Here is a 19,367-nt window from a genome sequence, read left to right as displayed (position 1 = left end):
GCACCGTTTTAAAGAGGGTCGTGTCTGGTAAGCAGGTGTCACAAATGTTGGAAAAAGCAATGAGTGTTAGTTCGGTGTGAGTAACAAAAATGAAGCCGACACTGAAACACACACGACGTCCACTCAAACCGACACAAGCGGACCACATAGCGATTTTGTTCCTTTGGTGTGGAGGTGGCCTTCGAGTCGCGTTAAGTCGTTCAGTGGCCTGGTTAGTCTCGTGGACACGAGTGTCCCTCCCACCCCCGAACCATGCGACTAACCTCCATGTTGGCTCGGCAATTTCCGTCTCTCACTATTAAGTCACTTATGTGCATCAAATGTCTCTAACACGACAACAACTCTTGGTTTCACTAAAACCTTTTAACGTGTACTACTTTAGGAGCGTAAGATCATCCTGGAGTTGTTACACTTAATACTAGTCACCTTTACCGGTACTGTACCCTGGAAATTTCGTTAAACTATATTAATACTGTAAGTATGTGTTTGTCGATGATTAGTCATTGTTACCTCTATGTACAATGACTAAATATACAAACAATATTAAGTATTAATAATTAGTTTAACGAAATTTTCAGGGTACAGTACCCGGTACACGAGGTGACCTAGTATTAAAGGTAACAACTCCCAGCATGATCTTATCTAAACTATAAACAACGTTAAAACGGTTTTAGTGAAACCAAAGAGTTGTCGTAGAGACATTTTGATGCACATAAGTGACTTAAAGTGAGGACGGAAATTGCCGAGCAACATGGACGGTTATCGAGCGCCGTCCGCGCCAGCCGGGGGTGGGAGGGACCACCGTGGTCACAGCGAGAACTAACCGACGCCCTGCAACACTTAACGCGACTCGAGGCACCCTACCACACCAAAGGAACAAATCGCTATGTGTCGCTTTCTTTGTGTCGGTTGAGTGGGACTCGTGTGTGGTTTCAGTCGTCGGCTTCATTTTGTTACTACACACCGAACTAATAACTCAAATTCTTTTTCCAACTATTTGTGACACCTCTTACCCAGACGACCCTCTTAAAACGGTGCTAAGCGGTTGACAGACAATAGTCGGGAACGTCGGTCCCTCCTCCTAGTCGTCTCCGACTGGACGTGCTCACACACACACTCCTTAGGCACCTAACCAGTTAAACCTGGTTAGTGCCCGAATTGCATTGCGAGGCGCCCCCTGCATTGCATTGCCGAGTGCCTAACAAAGGTAAACCAGAGGCCCATTGCGTACTGTAGTACGCATGGGCCTTCTTAGTCTACCTGTCAATGCAATAGAGGTGCTCTTAGTTTAGTTCAAAGTAAGATATATCCGTGTAAATATTGCTTAAAAACCATCTCGGTTTCCAGCGACATGTATATTATTTTTAGTCGGATGTCGTTTAATGTTGTCGTGTCTAACAAGGTCTTGATAGTCATACTCTTTTGCTGTGGGAGATAGGAATCTTGGGAGGTGTAGCATGTGTCCTTTTTGACAGGTCTCTTTTGGGTGTCAAACATTCCCTTTTTTTTACCTCTTTGGGAGTCCCTCTCTGTTGTCCTTCCTCCCTTAGGAGAGGCGTCCCTGCCTGTCTACGTTTATCCTACGCACCCACATTTAGACGTCTCTCATCCTACTGTCATAGTAACCTAGTATATGCTAGGTGTGCTTACAAATGCCGTAATTTAATGTTACCACAAAGTCTAACTGATTTAATTTCTTCTACTTAGGTGCTCTACAGTGATGGTTACACCTTCGGTAGATCACCTGGTTAGTAGAGCGTTGCGCGTAGGGTTCCGATCCGAGGGCGTCTCTGTCAAGCTCGCGAATTTAGATAGTGGTCGTTTCAGGTCGTGAAATTAGTCTATAAAGCAAGCTACATGACAAAATGAGCAGTTCTAACTAGCCTTCAATCTCCTCTATCTCCTAGGGTTCTGTGTCCTATGTCGTTCTCCTAGTCGCCTAGGGTGAGACCGAGGTTCTACATAAGGAGACAGCGGCAAGGACGTCTTATATTCTACTATTATCTTCCAAAATTTGAGCCGATGCCAAGCAAATACACTCCTCAAGATGAAGAAGCGTCCTTATCGCAATTAATTTGGTAACGTGATTGTGTGTGGGTTCGCCCTCTTATAATATGCGCGCCTTTTCGTACTGGGTACCCATAATAGAACAACTACGAGAGGTCTAGTGAGCGCAAGCGTGTCAAATTATGAACTCGAAAAATACCCGACCGCAATATTATATATCTATAAAAAGGTATCTGCTCGCCTTTTAATTTAAAGACTTGGACCTTAATACGTATCACGCGCATGCGGTAAAATATTAGACGAGAGAGCGGAGCGCGGCGGCCGCGCGAAGACGGTATAACTATAAATACCTATATCAACTGTAGGTTTATGAGATGAAATTTAGTCATCGTCCTTTTTTAGATTTTCGAAAAGATTACCTCAGCTACGTAAACGAGCATCAGTACTAGACAGTTTTACACACACTACAGGCTACGAGTACAGTCGATCGGTAATATGTGAGCAACGGGCACTGACTAACATGAGGCGTCACTTCAACGTGAGGTGGATCACCATTGAAGTATCGCGCCAAGTAGCCAACACACACACCACGCACAGCGCAACACACCACACACACACACACCAAGCACCTAAACCGAACACCGAGCACAACACCGAACAAATCTATCTCACACACACACACCACGACAACTCAAGTACATCTCTACACCGGAACACACCACTTCTACCAACGTAGAGTTCCACACACACACACACACAACACACACACACACACACACACACACACACACCACCCCAAATAGATTGACTACTATGTAACACCACACGCAACACACTATCAACACACTTGCGTAAGCCCACATCAACGCTTTCACCATTCACATTCTAGATTGTACTTCTTCACTTGCTCATGTGAGTACGACACGGCCCGCGTTCCAGCGTACAGATGACGTGGTAGGTTATGTTGTGGTAGAGAGAGATCGTACTTAGTTAGTTTTCGTCCTGAATCTCGCCTCACTGTATATTCACAGGCTCTATTAATTTATCTGAGCCATTTACGGTTTTACGTAGAGCGTCCACTAGGGTCATATGGACAAGTTGATCGAGGATTGGCTGGACTCGTCATAACCAGTTCCTACAGTACACATGGATTACATACGAATTCATGTGTGTTGGTGGCCTTAGGTTGTTTGGGTGTGTACGAAACTAAACTAACGTTGTTATGTTGATGTTTAATCTGTCGATACTATTGATATGCTTGCGCCGACCGGCGTTTATAACATAAAACATTCCACAAGTCGTCCCCTTTATTATGCCCTAGTATTGTTTTAGAGCCATGTGACTATTGGAACGGCATGCTACTTTTTTGTAATAGTGTAGAGATGACTGATAGAGAGGAGCTCAGCGGAAAGAACAGAAAACAAACACCAACAACAAACTATCTACACTATTACAAAAAAATACATTGCCGTATGGTCCAATAACATGGGACTTGTGGAAATATTTGTTTTCTTGTTTACCGTCGGGAAGAATCAACGAGAGGAAATTAAATCTCACGTTGATTTACGTTTCGTACACACCAAACAGACCTAACACAAACACCCCTTCGTGTAACATGATTTGAGAACACTGAGGTTTGTCTACCACACTCAACACCATCACACTACCGCGGTGTTATAAACCGTAAATGGGTGTAGCGTGGGATTACGAATAGACCTCATCGCGCACAGATACGCAACTCCCCGAAGTGAGATTATCACAAAACGGTCTCGTGTCACCGACAACGGCCGGTGTCTCTATCGTAGTACTGGAAAGATTGTGAATGGTGAAGGTTGATGTGTTCACCGGCTGTCGTCGTGTGTGTCGGTTGGTGTGTGTCTGTTACTCGTTGTGTCGTCGTTGTCTGTCGTGTGGCGGACCGTGTGTGTGTGTGTGTCTGTTATCAGCCTGCAGCCAGGGAGGAGAGATCAGCAGAGCTGCCTGCACTGAGTGTGTGTGTGAGGAAGTCCGTGGATTGGTCAATTTGGACCAATCAGCGGGGGCTTAACGTAACGGCTCCGCGGACGTAACGTAACGGCTCCACGGATTGGTCCATTTGGTTCCGGGTAACGCATGACATCATGCGGTACCCGGAAGAATCAATGGACAGTTACGTATCTCCAACGAGAATCAAATCAAGTTTTATTTATATAGCACATTTATAAACGATTTTTGGTAGAGCCAAAGTGCTGTACATATAATAAAAATAGCCTACAGCAAATACAACAGCACAGATTGTTCAGAATATCAGTATGAGAAAAACGACACCCTCTATCCTTAGACCCTCACATCGTACAAGGAAAAACTTCCAGAGAAAACCCACAGTTTTAAAGGGGAAAAAATGGGAGAAACCTCAGGGAGAGAAACAGAGGAGGGATCCCTCTCCCAGGACGGACAGACGTGCAATAGATGCCGTGTGTAAATTGCAGAGATAATACATTATACAGCATATAGACCGAATGTTAGGAAATGCATGTGTCTATAATAAGAAGATGAATCCACGAGGATGTCAGCTACAATGTGGAAGCCATCAGGGAAGCAACATGACGAGACCCAAGGCAGGACCGCAGAGACAGGTTCAGCGACGACCCGAAGTCCACGACTTAATCCAGAACTCAGGATAGAGGATCCAAGACACAGGACTACAGCAAGAGGATCAGCCGGATCCCGGCATAGATATAGTGTTAGAGTTTTACTCGCTACAGGGTGTCCTTTGAGGGTTTTGACTCTGCAGACCGTTTACATGCATAAAAACCTTCATAACACACAAGGGGACGGGTAATAACCGGAAAAGCATGACATGGGAATTTCTTGTGTCTCCAGAAATGCTGACATTTAAACTTGAGCTTTTGAAGTGGCTGGCTTAATTACAGGAAATATTTTCCATCAAGAGCGGAAAATTAATCTGAACCTGAATTACTGAATGGAGACAGCATTTCAAATCTTTAATCATAACAAGCTTTGGCCAATTAAAACAAAGTATATTGACATCAATATCTACTATAAATGATAACAGAGAAACTAAAAAGCTTTTTAATGGATCGATGCACATTTGTGAAGCATGCACATCTGAATGGTGGTGTGCCGACTCAGCACAAGCCATAACACGTCCTGCCGTGCTGTACCAGTAAGCCTCCACAGTACACTCTTAGGGGTTTACATTGTGTGTGTGTGTGTGTGTGTGTGTGTGTGTGTGTGTGTGTGTGTGTGTGTGTGTGTGCACTTGTGTAGTTGGAAGTGGTAAGTGTAGAGGTCATGAATGACTATTCTGTGGCCGGCAAAGCCACTGTCTCTGCCCACAAGCACCTCTTTAGATGAATCAATCAAAGCAATTAGAGCGGATTGACATTTAATCTCCAGATAATTATCATGGGTAAATGCCAAATATTGTGTCCCATATACTGTTCAACTAGTCCCACTGCAGCAACTTTGTCAAGAGTTAGGTACAATGTTGCTTCCCACAAACACAATCCAGACAAACCACACATGCTTTGATTTATTGCACTCTACAATTAAATGATAAACTAAGAAGGCTGACAATTTGTTTTTGTGTAAGGTGTTCAGGGTACAATAACCTTGCCGTACATAAAAAACATTATCACCACTTCCACATGCAGACTCTCTTATTTGCATTTGTTTTATTAAAGTAAATCTGTGACTGCTTTCAATGCCAGGAACCCTATTAGTTCAAGAGCAGAGAAGTGTTTATTCCAACTTATTCCACGATGAGTGGGCATACGGTAATTATGTTTCCCTTTTCTGTATACAATCCAAAAAACTACTACAACAATACCCCAGAGTACATGAATATGCTGAATGCATTAATGCGTCCCAACAAAATCACATTTAGAATGCTAAAATCCTCTATTTTTGGCCTACGTTTCTGTGACAGAGAGAGCACAGTGTTTAAATGTAAAATGACTGAAATGCATAATTGCACACGGAGGATAGGCAAGAAAAACAAAACACAAAGGAAGATACAAAATAGCCCGAAGGACATTATGCAAGTGGTACATTCCAGTCCATACAGGCTGCACGAGCCAAACCTTAACATCTGTTTTGTGGTTTACACAGACAGTCTAATTATCACTTGTGCAATCTTAATAATGTCATTAGGAGGCAAAGAAACGCATCAATGTCATACTGCTGTTTGTTGGTCTGTTAGCTTAATTGCTGCTGTGTTGTGCTCTTTAATGTTATCTTTCTCTATGTAATTAGCACTTTGTCATGTGTCTGTTCTTGTTGCCATAGCCCCTCAACTGTGCTCAACGGAATTGAGCCAAATCAAAAGCATTTAAGCTGATGTCCCTTTAAAAATAAAGCAACATTGATTGCACCACATTGCACCAAGTCACAAGACCTGGCATTGAGTCCAAAACACTGATCCTGACATAAAGCAGAATCTGTAATTATGTGTTTGCAGGACATTTTTGGGATTAAAAACATCTTGTGCAGCCATTGAACACAGGTTCCTGCCCTCAATATACTTAATCAAGAAGAATTGTTGCAGCACTGCAGCACAAACACAGGACTGATGCCCAGATTTCGACAGTGACTGCTACTGTATGTCCAGGCAAAGGCAGCAGTGTCTGAGAGACCGGGACAGTGCTGGCTGTGTGATTTGGCTCTGTGTCTCCACTCATTGTGGGTCATGGATACTGGCCCCATGCCAGACAAAACAAAACCTAATCCCATCCGCTGGTAAAGCCAGGCCTCCCCTATCTAATCCCATGCTTAGTAGCCTAGTTGTGTGAAGTGCTCACACTGCACTACATCCGTGTGTTTCTCCACTGGGTTGGAAAAATATCCTACTGGTGTTCAAGGGATTTTAACCACTAACAGGATGTGGAAAGTCAAACACCAGTAACCCAGCTTCCATGTTTCTATTCCCAGATGATGTTCACACAAGGCTGCGTAACCCACGGCAACAGTTCTCAGCTCCATTGCCACTGTCTGTGGATATTAAAGCAGCAGCTTTCTACCTCTGATCATCTGCACCTGTGTCCAATTATCTTTAAGTAATTGCCTCACCCAGGTAGCATCTCTCCCTGTAATGGAATCTGGGAGGGTAATGTGGCGTCCTCTGGGTATGAATGGGGAATGGAGGGCCTTGTGCAGTGATATCGATGGAAACATAACAGTGTAAAATAACACACTGCTTTCTTAAGGGGTTTACAACCAGGATGCACAAAGAGTTTTTGTTGTGTGGTCATAAATGCTAAGATAAAAGCTCTAAGCCTGGTTTACCTTGGTCTAAATGTACTTTCTATTTAAAAAAATACTCAGCTGATTATGTTTATAACAAAATAGGAGAATATAAGGACATTCGAGTAAGAACCATTGAAACAGAACACGGTGAACAGGAGAAATAAATAGGACAGATGAAGAGCATAGAAAATAAATCCCATATCAAGTGAAATGAAGTAAGGAACCTTGTTGAACCTGAGTAATTCCAGCTCTACTAATACATGCAAGTAATTTTCAGTTTAGGACATGCTTGCATATAATCCAAGCTGAATATCAACGTACATCATCTCCAGAAAGTTACACTGCCAGCTCAATGTGTTATCATATAACAACCCCATTCACAGCACTCTTTTCAAGGGTTGTGAGCCCAGACAATGCCAATTGTCCTGGAGACAACCAAAGCATTAGTAAATACAGATATTCATTAACAAGACTCATCATTATTCTGAACTCTAATGGGTACAGCTAGCTCATGAAGTAAGACCCAAAGCATTGTTGGGAATTACAATGATAGTTTTGATTTTTCTTTGGGTTGTATGAGGTACAGTACACTGTCAGTGTATTTTCCTACTGTAGATGTCAGTTGGCACATCCCCAGATGGACTAAAATGGGAGCAAAGCAATGTACAGTACTGCTGTGGACATTTTGGAGCCATCTGAAAGAAAGACCCACTTAAGAAAACAATACCAGTTTAAGTGTGTGTTATATTTAGAATATCTTAAGACAGGCAGCTTTTCCATGGGGGAAGCTACACTGTTTTTATCTACAGTATGTTCTCTTCAAAGCAACAAGACTCCATTGCCAAAAACATGATTTTACCTTTCAGAACATAAAGGTTTCTCTGCTACCGCTGCCTCAATCATTTCCTTTTGGTTGTATTATTGTGATTATGAATGTAAAACATAAAAAAATCAGACAATTACACAAATAAACTGACCCACTGAGCCAGCTCCTTCAGCAAGTTAAAATCACTGTTTTTGTCAATGGAGTCTGACTCAAACTATTAATAATGTGGCTAAAATATGTTTTGTTGTTACCCCTTTCCACTGAAGTATATTGCTTTGCTGCCATGCTGTGCCTTCTATTTACGTCTCTAAACTGAAGGTGTGCTGACCCAAATCTAGTGTGTAAAGAGATTTTGGATAGTAAAGAAAACATTATAAAAACCCACTTCAAAGACTTCCAAACTCACCCCTTTAAAAATCACTCACCCCTCTGAAGTTGCTCATAGCCTGGAAGTAGACAAGGTAGCTCTTGCGGGGGTCCAAAGGACTGTTCCAGTAGCCGTTGTAGGTGTGATTGTCGCCCACAGTGAAGGGACTGGCCTCTGGGATGCTGCTGGGCGGCAGCTCGGCTGTGTAGTAGTGAGGAGTGCCTCGGGCCTGCGCCTCCCCATGGGACATCGGCAGTGGAAAACACTCCTGAAGCCCCAGCTCCCTCTTTACTTTCTTCACCATTTCCTCTTCAACAACCACCTGGTATGTGCTGTAACACAGAGGGGATGTGCACCTTTAATAATCCATGTTTGGTATTTAAAAAAAAGATGTATTAGCTGAGAAGATGTTCCCACCTGACAGGGGCCCCTCTGCCTTGGGCTGGGCGCAGCAGGACAGTAATGGTGCTCTCTGTCTCACTCAGGGGTGACGGCATGTCTCCGTAGTCAAACGTGGGAGCTGAGTACACAGAAACATGTTCACACACAATAACACACATATTGACTTACCCAGTTTTCATTTAATTCAATTTAAACAGAGTCTTTGCTCTCCCATAAACGTTTTCAGCCCTTCAATACCTTGTGAAACTGTCAGACCTTCAAGAGCCCTCCTTTTCCCAGTGCTAATAAACCAAGTATCCATAATCTTATAGTCAGTACAGTGTTTCCCTTCTAGTTGTCTTGGATACAAGTCCAATTAAAAGTTATGTGTGTGACGCTGAATTAAACAGGTTGCTAATTTAAAAGGATTTGGCTAAAGTCGTGCTCCTCCCCAGAGATGTGGCTGCACATTTCTCCATAATATCAGTAGTAAATTAGTAAGGAGGAAGGAGAGCAAACTATTCATGAGGAATCAATGATTATCATATTAAAAAGCTGTTTGCAAATACTGCAGCAGAAAAGAGCTGACATCAATTAAGGTGAGGCATTAAAGGAAAACTGAAAGTGCATTTGTTGACATTAAAGGTCCGTTGTGGTTAAAATAACTTACAGAGGGTTTGATGCCTCCTGCCAGATTGAGTCTGTTTGAAGGATGATTTTGTAGCGGTTAAGGCAGCGCACACGTCTGAACGCACGTAATCCAACGAGGCAATGTGTGTAGTTGGATACTCTGCGGTGGGTATAGCTTGAAGATGCTGACAGTAGTAGCGGTTGAAGGTGTTCAGTGTTTGCTAGCTGTCAGTGCAGATTTGAGAGAGGCTCAGTGTAAGTGAATGTTTTGCACCGTGGGCCAGTGGAGGAGGTTGAGGATGATCTGCAAAGACTTTTGGACTCTATCTGCGGTATGGCTTTATGCCAAGGCTCTGTCTTACATACCGCCAGTGAGCAGTGATTGTGCTCTAAATCTATAATTAAACAAACCGTGCCTGTAAAGAGACGGAACGAGTGAGTAACTGTGCGGGCGAGAAAGGGTGGGAGTGGCTGTACGTTCATAAGAGGTGTAATGCCATTCCTTAACAAGCACAAATGCATCATTAGGAGGAAATAGAAACATTGAGGCTGGATATCTATCACCAGTAGTAAGCTGTGGGAGTCTCAGAAGTGACACTCTGGTCCCAAGAATGTACTGCATCTTTCTTTTACACATAATACACAGCAGTGTCCCCACTGCAGTGTTCCTCTGCTTCCTACAAGTTAATTTATGTCTTGAGAACTGCGAAATGACAGCGAGTCACAAGTTTGGAGAGGCAATGGAAAATAGCTCCTACACTAAGGGAGCAGTAGTTTTGAGAGAAGAAAGCTGCCGAGGTCAAAAGAGAGAAAACCTGGAACCTAATTATAGCACACAGTGGGTGAAGTCTAGCGTAGTACCTGCATGGTGCTTCTATTTTACAATTTTACGAAGCTTTTTCGATTACTCACATGGTGCATAGATGCTCATTCAGTTAGCAGTGCTAATACCTGAGATATTGGTGGTGATTTCAGTGAGGGCGGTCTGCCCAAAGCCCTTGATTGTGCGGCCTCGAACTGAAATTAGGTAAGTGGTTCCCGGGTGGAGGTTGGAGAACATGTGGTAGGTCTCATTCTTCATCTTGGACACAGTTCTTCTGGGTCCCGGGACGTTGATGCCAGGATCAGACGATTCGATGCTCTGGTAACTTATCTGTAGAAAACAAGTTGATGTCAGGGTCATATCATAAAACCTCAGCACTGATTTTATGCTTCATTATCGCAGCTGCTAACACATTTCAAGTAATAGATTCATGCTGATCTAAAGAGGGCATTAACTCAAACGGCTTTGAGGTAAGAATTCATTTTAATGTTTGATTAATATGATTCACTTCACTCATAAATTAATTTCGTTCTTCAAATCAATGTGTGCTGATTAAAAATGGGCTCATAGTTTTAGATGAATAGGACTTGATTGGCATTGGCACTGTTGAATCAAAGTCATACAACCTCCTTTTTACAAAAAATAATTTGAGTGGTACACGATTTCCTGACTAAGTAATGCGTTAAAGGCCTGAGGACACGACACGGTAAAAGTCAATTAAAGTGTTTAAACCAATAGGGCTACGTGTTTATGAGATTAATTAACTCGTATTTATGCTTAAGTATTGCTGTTCATGAATGTCCTTAAAAATCTTTTATAAAGTTTTTCCTTGAGCGGTGATTTGCCTCCACGGCACCCTTGAGAGTTTCCACTTATGCTCTTGGAAAGAGACGAGAGCTAAATGAGGTGACCTTGCTCTAATCAGACAAGGGTGAACATTTTCCTTCATTGAGGGAATGGACACACACTCACTAAATTCTGTATTATGCTCATATTCATGTAATACACACATACTTGCATGCGCACCCAAGGCACCCTGAAGATGCCACTCAAGACAAACCAAAGGCTTTGCTGATTGTCATAAAAAGAGCTTAATGCCTGCTCACGCCTCCTTAGTGTGAAGATAGAATTATGGGCCATACAGTGCCTAAACACAGACAGACCTCTGTGTTTCTTCTATAAAAGCAGACATAAAAGATGCCCGACAGTGCATGGACCAGTGAGGACAGCATGGCGGTCGATGAGCTCAGGCGGAGTGGTCAATGGTTTAATCTGTGAAAAATGGAGAGGCTTTCTAAAGCTCTGTAAGAAGAGTTCTATGTCAGCTGAGAGAGATCAACACATTACAGGGAGAAAAATCCAGGGCAGCCTTCACTTTATATGTCAGACCAAAAATCCTATTTAATAATATCCTTGAGGCAGCATTGCAGACAGGCCAAGGAAAGAAGGCTCCAGGATAGGTAGGAAGCCCACTGATGTATCACCACACACTGATCCATAATCATTATACGGCTGAACATAAGGCCCAACAGACACATGTGAGTTATCTATTAATGACATGGGGCTCTATTTTAATGGCACAAGATCCAGTTTTAAGGGCTAGGCCTTGTGAACAAAGTCAGAGATAGCGTATATGAGCTTCGTTACTATTTTCACTCATATGCATAGCGCAATATTCACTCATGGGTGGATTATAACACAATGGGCCCCTTGGCACAAAATGCCCCCACCTGACCTACATAGTATCAAAAGCCAGATTCTGTATTGAGTTTGTTTTGCTTCTCTTTGTAGACTTTTTGCCTTTTTTTTGTCTATTGTTTCTTTGTGGTCATTTGATGGTGTGTTTTTGAGTGACAGGCTGTCGGTTTATGCCAGGCCCTGCTACTTTGGGACCCTGGGCCTGTGCCTGACAGACAGGTTTAGTAATCCATCCAAGCCTGCACTAAATGGTTGGGTGAGGTAGAATATAAAATGTAGCAGAGTGGTTTGGAGATTAAACACATGTCTGTAGTGTGCCCATTGCAGTGGCACTTGAAGAAAAGAGCTCAGAAATTGAGAGAACAGAAGTGTTCATCACTAAAAGAGCTTGGTACGTGCTGTTTGAATATCAAAATATTATATAGTTATAGTAAATAGTTATAAGTTCCTATTGGCATAACTACTTCAATGTTAGGTATGTTTAGATTCAAATATAGTTGTCCGGCTTGTTTATTACTCACAGTAGTAAACATAGCTTAAGGGAAATACAGTAGCCAACTATTTAGTGTGGGGTAAAAGCTAACAAAGAGAAAATGATGGCATAGTAATGAAGTATTTTCAGACTGTAAGTTGTTAGTCCTCATCCTAAAAGTGTGTCCTTTTGTAAAATTGAAACTGAAAAATACCTTTTCAACATCTTTATTGCTCTTCCAAGTATATAAACTAAGCGAACAATTAAGCTAACGCTATATAAACAATTTTGAGAGCCACAGGACAGGGAAATTCGACAGAGCTTCTCTCTGGGCTCACCTCATATTGTGTTATAAGGCCATTGGGCTCCACAGGCTCCTCCCACTTTAGGAAGATCATGTCATCCAGCGGGGTGAAGGTGAGCGACTCTGGCGCGATTCCTCCGGGAACTATAAGAAATTGTCAGAACAAACATTTGTCTGGAAAATTGAAGTGCTAATCCCACAGTGAGCCTCTCCTGTCAATATCACAGAAGTGAAAGTCACCGCGGCTCAGAACACAATGCACCACATGAGACTATCAGACAGCAGAACATCAGATAAGGACACAGTTAATTTATGATCTGCATCAATTATGTAACCACAACACAGACAAGAGCAAGCAAATCCAAGAAGGATTCTATCATTGTATATGAAAGTTTAGTTGAAACACATTGATGAATATGTCTGGTAAACTTGTTTCTGAATGGCAGTGAACATTCAACAATACACTCTTTTAAACGTGTTTTAGGCCAATTGGGCTGCAGCCCCAGTCCCCATGGGGTGTGATGGTTGTACAGAAGAAGACTTTAATGTGAGATTCAGGCCTGGGGCTAAAACAAGAGCCAAACAGCTGAGTCGACTGTTATTGTTCAATTGAGCTAGTCTGGAGGACAGAGTTGCTTATTAAGGCTTCTGAAAAAGGGTTCATAATTGACAGACTGTATATAAATATATATTTATCTTTAATCTCTTCAGGAAAAAAAAAAACCTGTCCTCTATCTCTCCTGATAGTTTTCTCTCTTTCTCTGTAAAGTGTATATCTCTTTCTCGAAAATCTTGTTTGTTTTGATTTTGTTTTCCACAGCTGAATTGACTTCTCCCTCAACTGCCATGCAGACGATGTGCTGAGGCACAAAGGATTAATAGGAGATAAGAAATAAGCACAAAATCCTATCTCAGGCTTGCCGGGGACTTAGATATAATGTTTTGTCTTTTATGTTATTTTCGTCTGAAAATGAAATGGACCTTTTGTAATGCTGATTCAGCGTCAGTCAGATGGTCACCCGCCCTCTATTTTGTTAAAGAAAAACAGAGGAGCTGGGGAATGTTTGAAAATGTTGAGAAAATTCACCACATATAAAACAAAAGTGACTCACACGTGGTTCAGTTAATTTATGTAGTAGAAAACTTTAAAACTTTAAAAATAACCATCAAAGAATAAACCCTACAGTATGTGACAGTAGAGTTATGGTTATGGGTAGTCCCGGGTCTGTACAGTCTCTAGTCTGACATTTACTATGAGAATAGTTAAACATTTGAGGTATTCCGGTACATTTTAGACATCAAGCTCTGAATAAAAAAAGGAAGATAAAAACACTTAGTTACCAGTTTATTAAGAAAAGTAATGAATACAATAGAGCTACAATATCTCCTAACTGAAGAAGGTTATAATGTTTTGTCTGTTTTGTCTGTTTTGGCGTAAAACGTTTAATGCAGGTAGGATTTAAGATGTTGTATCTGTATTAGTTTAGGCCATGTGTGGTGCTGTAACTAAGAGTTTTTTATTGTTAGGGGTGATTATTTTTCTCAAAAAGTTTACCATTTTTTAACGAAATTTTCCATTTTTTGTTTTCCTGTCCTGTGCTTCCTCACTATCTTTTCTGTAACCTTCTTCAGAGACTTACTGTCCTCCTCGGTCTGGAAGGTGACCTCTCTGCCCTCTTTCTTCCCCTCTGGGTTGGCCAGTGACAGACGGACATGGATGCCGTGGTAGGGTGGCAGATCACGCAGCGTGAAGCGAGAGGCATTGTGTTCCACTGCCAAGCACTCGCGCACCGTGGTGTTGTGGCCCCCTCCACCCCCCGCCGTGGTGTAGCGGTAGCACAGGGACACTGAGTATGTGTGGCAGCGTGTCAGGTTGAACGCCAAATTCTCCCACTGCAGGGACAACTGCCTGGACTGCATATCTGCGGCCGTGAGGCCCCGAAGTGCACGCATAGGCTCTGGGAGGGAGGAAGATTGAAGAAGAAAGAACAAAAGAAAATTGAATAACAATTAGACCATTAGAAAAGCCCTGAAGACTAAACTCTATTCTTTTGAGAAAAGGAAATTTGTACATTTGTCTTGTTGAGAAATATTTGATTTCAGACAGAGCAATAGACATTGCCACTTACATCTCCGACTACCCTGACAGTAGCTAAATATTTTGTGCGGGGTTATAGTTAAAGGTGGGGTGGGTAAGTTTGAGAAACCGGCTTGAGATACACTTTTTGTTATATTTCATGGAATGCTCTTAACATCCCGATAGCAATGAATATCTTAAGTGTTTTGACAACAAATCCATAAAAAAATGTCATCTGTGGAAGCCGTGGTACTGTAAAAAGCAGGACCAATCATCTGAGCCGGCCCGGCTAAAATAACTGGATGGCCTACCTGCCTGTCAGCCTTCCATCTGTGCACAAACTTATCTGGTGCCCTCATTGGTCATGTGCGCGTTCGTGTGTGTTGGAGGAGGGGCTCTGTAAGGAAGTGGCAGATTTTTTTCCGGTTGTGTATTTTCAAATTCAAGCGCACTCTAGCTGATTTCTCCAAAATTACCTACCCCGCCACCTTTAACATAGAGAAATAAATAGTCACGATGGCATAGTGAAGTATTTTCAAACAGTAAGTTATTAGTCCTCATCCTAAAGGCGTGTCCTTTCTAAAAATTGAAACGGAAAAATGCTGTTTTAACATCTGTATTGGTCTTCCAAGTATATAAACTTAGCGAACAATAGGCTCTGGGAGGGAGAAAGATTGAAGTAAAAAAGAAAAAGTAACAAAAGATAGACAAAAATAAATAATACCATTAGAAAGGCGCGAAGGCTAAACTGTATTTTTTGGAGAAACTGACATTTGTAAATTTGTCATTGCGACTTACATCTCAGACTACCCTGGCTGTTTTTCACTAGTTCTTGTCCTACATGCCGCCATATTGCCGTGCCACAACATGGAGGTCGTCAGTTTGCTGCCAGCGCAACACACCCACAGCCCCACAGGCAGAGCGGGAACTCATGCCAATTGCGCTAATTAATCGGACAGGCTGTGGGTTGCCATCCCACTCCCACCAGTTCCCGCTTCTATGTTGCTGAGCAAATTGACTATCCAGTTGTACTTCAATGCCCTGAGGTGTAATCCGCACACAGAAGTGCCAGTGCAATACAAGGGCATTCACTTCTGCCGGTCACTTTTACTGATGGGTCATCGCGATTGCCTGTTGCATAGTTTTTGAAGGCACTGAGTTAATGCTGGTCACTGCCGGGTTAACCCTGACTTTCTCTGATTAAAGGAACAACAGCTCTGTCTTATCTTCAAATGTAATGGCTGGCTGAAATACACAGAGAGCCTCTATGCACTGAAGCGCAGTCCAGGCAGTGTTCAAGAGAACGTCGGAAACTGAAGGGAGGCTGAGTTAAGCCAAGGACATCCTCAGTATCAATGGAGGCATTTATCAGTGGCCATTATTAACACAGTCAATCCCTTTTTGTCAAGCAACATGCTACATAATGTATTGTAATGCTTTATCCTTTTAATAGTCTGTGTTGAGTACTGGGCCAGGGAGGCAGGGGGTGACAGCAGACATATGGGGTACAGGAAGAGATCAGTGAAGTTTGAGGTTACTGGCCAAGGTCTTCATTTCTTCGCTGACTTGCACACTTGGGATGCTTGCTGCAGCTCAGATTAGCGGAGGGAACTGAAATAAGGCAGCTAATGCATCACAGAGTACGGGCTAATGCAGTAAAACAAGAAGTATTTATAAAGATGTATCTGGAAGGTACAGTACTCTGCAGCTGTGCAAGGACACATAAGCTGTATAACATCATTACTCCGCTCAACGTCTATATTGCTCACTTTTTCCCACCTTTTATTCTTCCTTCTCTTGCTATTTGAAATGAAAACCTTCTCAAACACACATACATTTGAATACTTACCAGATTCTCATTTTCTCACTTATTACTGTGGTAGCACAGTTATTTTAAATGACACTTCCAATATATACTGAACCCTTCTGTAGTCACTAGCTTTCTCTTTTAATTTGCTGTCTGGCACCTCATACTAGATGGAAATATGACCAGAGCATTGATCTGACCCTCATCCTGCTAATGTGACTGCAGGTCAATGTGTGGGCACATCGCAATCGCAAAGTAGTAGACTGCACCCAGAAATATATGGTAATGCTCCATTGTTCAATGTGGCTGAGGATTGTCTTAATGGTGCAATTGATAGTCTGCACAGTCTGAGAGCTAAATAAAGAGAGGCATTTAACTGCTGAGTTGATGAAAGTGCCGCCAAAGAGGCCACAGTGTGCTCATTGTGGCTTTTCTCAAAGTGGACATTTGTGCCAGTCCCTTCCCCTTGCCTCGTCTTATCTTTGTGTATGCTACGGGCACCCATTCTCTGGCACCCTGCGGAGTGAAAACTGCAGCCGCCCAAACATGGCAGAAGCCCAGTGCCCCATGTTGATCCTTGGAGATTGGACGTTAGAGTAGATGTGACAGGTTCTGGTTTATTATCCCTCCTAAAACTGTGACAAAGCACGGCGGCAGGACAGAGCAGAGTTGCCTTAGAACAAGTGCATCTGTTGAGGAGATCTGCATTGACTGTGTCACACGGGAAAAGCACATGTGTACAGACAAGCACAACATGTACCCATGTGTGAGAAAAAACAAGAGCACACATAAATCCAAACACCACAAATGTGAACATATAGGGAATTCTGGCTCAGAATGGAAGACATGATGAACGACATGCCAAAAGAGGTAAAGCACTTGTGTTCCTAATGTGCCTAATTTTAGTCAGACTACAGTACAGTGCTGGCTCCCTCTGACAGACCCAGAGCATCATGAGCAGGAGCTTTCCAGGCGGTTCAGTGACCCAGCAGCAGGTGGAAGCCCATTAACGTGGTTTGGGGACCACCTGCAGTACAAATGCTAGCCTCTCCTCTATGATTTACTTGAGGGGCTTCAAGCTGTGCTAATGCACCGTGCTGATAATCACAGCAATGGCTCATCAAGCACACCTGGATGGCCATCAGAGCAAGGCAGAGACCATGTTCACATTCACGGCCATTAGTTTTACAGCTACTGCATGAGGACAGCTCGGCTCTGTCAGGATGTGTACGGCGAGTTTGGCTAGTTAACGTGTTTGGAGAGGAAGGGAAATATTCAACATGACCAATACATGAGTGAGATTAGTCACAGTCGCGAGAAACAGCTTCTGGAGAGGAAATTCACTTTCCTCCTCAATACAGCGATGGGTTCCAATGTCCCTTCTGTTCGCTGGATAATTACTACCTCCCTGAAATCACTGCAACACGCCCACCATCTATTTTCTACCGCTTAAACCTAATCAGGCCAACAGCGAGGAGGGGCAATCAAGATTCAGCCGTGGAATGTGGGGTCAGGAGGGAGAGCGTCCACCAGATGGTTTGGAGGTTGGGTCGGAGGGAGCTCCGCGAACCAGGTGGTGATTAGGAGTCTCCTGCAGGGTCAAGAAGGTGAGATACACCAGGTGGAGGATTGCAGTGTTGCAGCGTTTTAAAGAGCAACACGCTTAGGTAAGAAACACTGATAGAGCCAAGCAGGAATCAAGCAGATGTAGCTGCACCAAAAAAAACGAACTCAACCAGACAGAAGGACTAACGGCAAATTCAAATTTCACCTATACTTACTATTTATTAAACTAGTACTGCATCTAAATGCCCTGTTTAACAGCTCAGCAAACACTGCAGTATTACTTATCCCACACATGGCTGAACAAGCTAATGTCACAGTGGTTGAAATGTAAATATATCATTAAAGGCTGAGTTTAGTGACTTTCACAACACCGATACGGCAACTGTGAAAGCAATTTCCCTTACGCTGTGGATCCTCTCTCGCTTCACCTCTCGCACATTCACATGCCTCATTTTTACTGTTTCACTCTCTCAATTTGAAAAACTACTACTTGTCTCCCACAGACACATACTCCCACACCGCAGCTTTCCTTCACCTCTTCCCTCTCGCGCAATCGTACCTTTTTTTACAATTTTATTGAGAATTCTTCGTGTGTCTCTTGAGGTGGGCTGGGGTGTGCAGGAAGGCTGTGAGCTCACTGGCACCCTGATGAATGGGGGGGGGGGCTTCTCTGGCTGTTGACTCTCCGGAGAGGAGGAGGAGTAGCTTTAATACTGTCACCAGAGAGTGGCCCAGAGGCTCTAGCTGAAGCATGTGGTGGGAGATATGTGAGGGATGCGTGGGGTGGCGCAGGAAGAGCCGTTGGGCATAGAAAGAGTGATGACCATGGAAGCTCAAATCCACACTGCCTTTGTAAACAAAGCTCTCCATTTCGTGTGCCTGAGAGGCGTATCGCACACACATGTCAGATCAGGCAGCGTAATGACTGACTGCATCTCTGTTCGCGCATCTGCATCATACACAGTTCTCTTGTGCATTGCGTGTACGTATATTTTAAAAGTGGCTGGCATCCGCTCATCCCCTGGGTGTTTCTTGTGTCTGCAGCAGTGGCAGATGAAGGGGGCGCAGACGGGTGAGGCAGGAGTAAAAAAATTGTGAACTTGAAAAAAAAAAAGTAGCCTGATGGGAGAAAAGCTTCCCCTGAATGACAGAGTTAAATCAT

The 19,367-nt window shown here is 43.1% G+C and overlaps 1 protein-coding gene across 1 annotated transcript in view; it reads right to left on the bottom strand.

Annotated features, from left to right (window-relative positions):
* The window catches only part of ptprub (protein tyrosine phosphatase receptor type Ub), a 65,582-nt gene that overhangs the window by 24,540 nt on the left and 21,675 nt on the right, over positions 1–19,367 (bottom strand). The window contains exons 6-10 of the mRNA XM_010787949.1: positions 14,396–14,713; positions 12,790–12,899; positions 10,410–10,611; positions 8,865–8,967; positions 8,506–8,779 (exon numbers count right to left, since the gene is read on the bottom strand). Of these exons, the coding sequence (XP_010786251.1) occupies positions 8,506–8,779; positions 8,865–8,967; positions 10,410–10,611; positions 12,790–12,899; positions 14,396–14,713 (1,007 nt within the window). The remainder of the gene's footprint in view (positions 1–8,505; positions 8,780–8,864; positions 8,968–10,409; positions 10,612–12,789; positions 12,900–14,395; positions 14,714–19,367) is intronic.

The sequence above is a fragment of the Notothenia coriiceps genome, unplaced genomic scaffold, assembly GCF_000735185.1.
Source record: "Notothenia coriiceps isolate Sejong01 unplaced genomic scaffold, NC01 NC01_scaffold00031492, whole genome shotgun sequence".
In the NCBI taxonomy this organism is placed as follows: Eukaryota; Metazoa; Chordata; class Actinopteri; order Perciformes; family Nototheniidae; genus Notothenia; species Notothenia coriiceps.
This window is presented reverse-complemented; position numbering and strand designations above follow the sequence as displayed.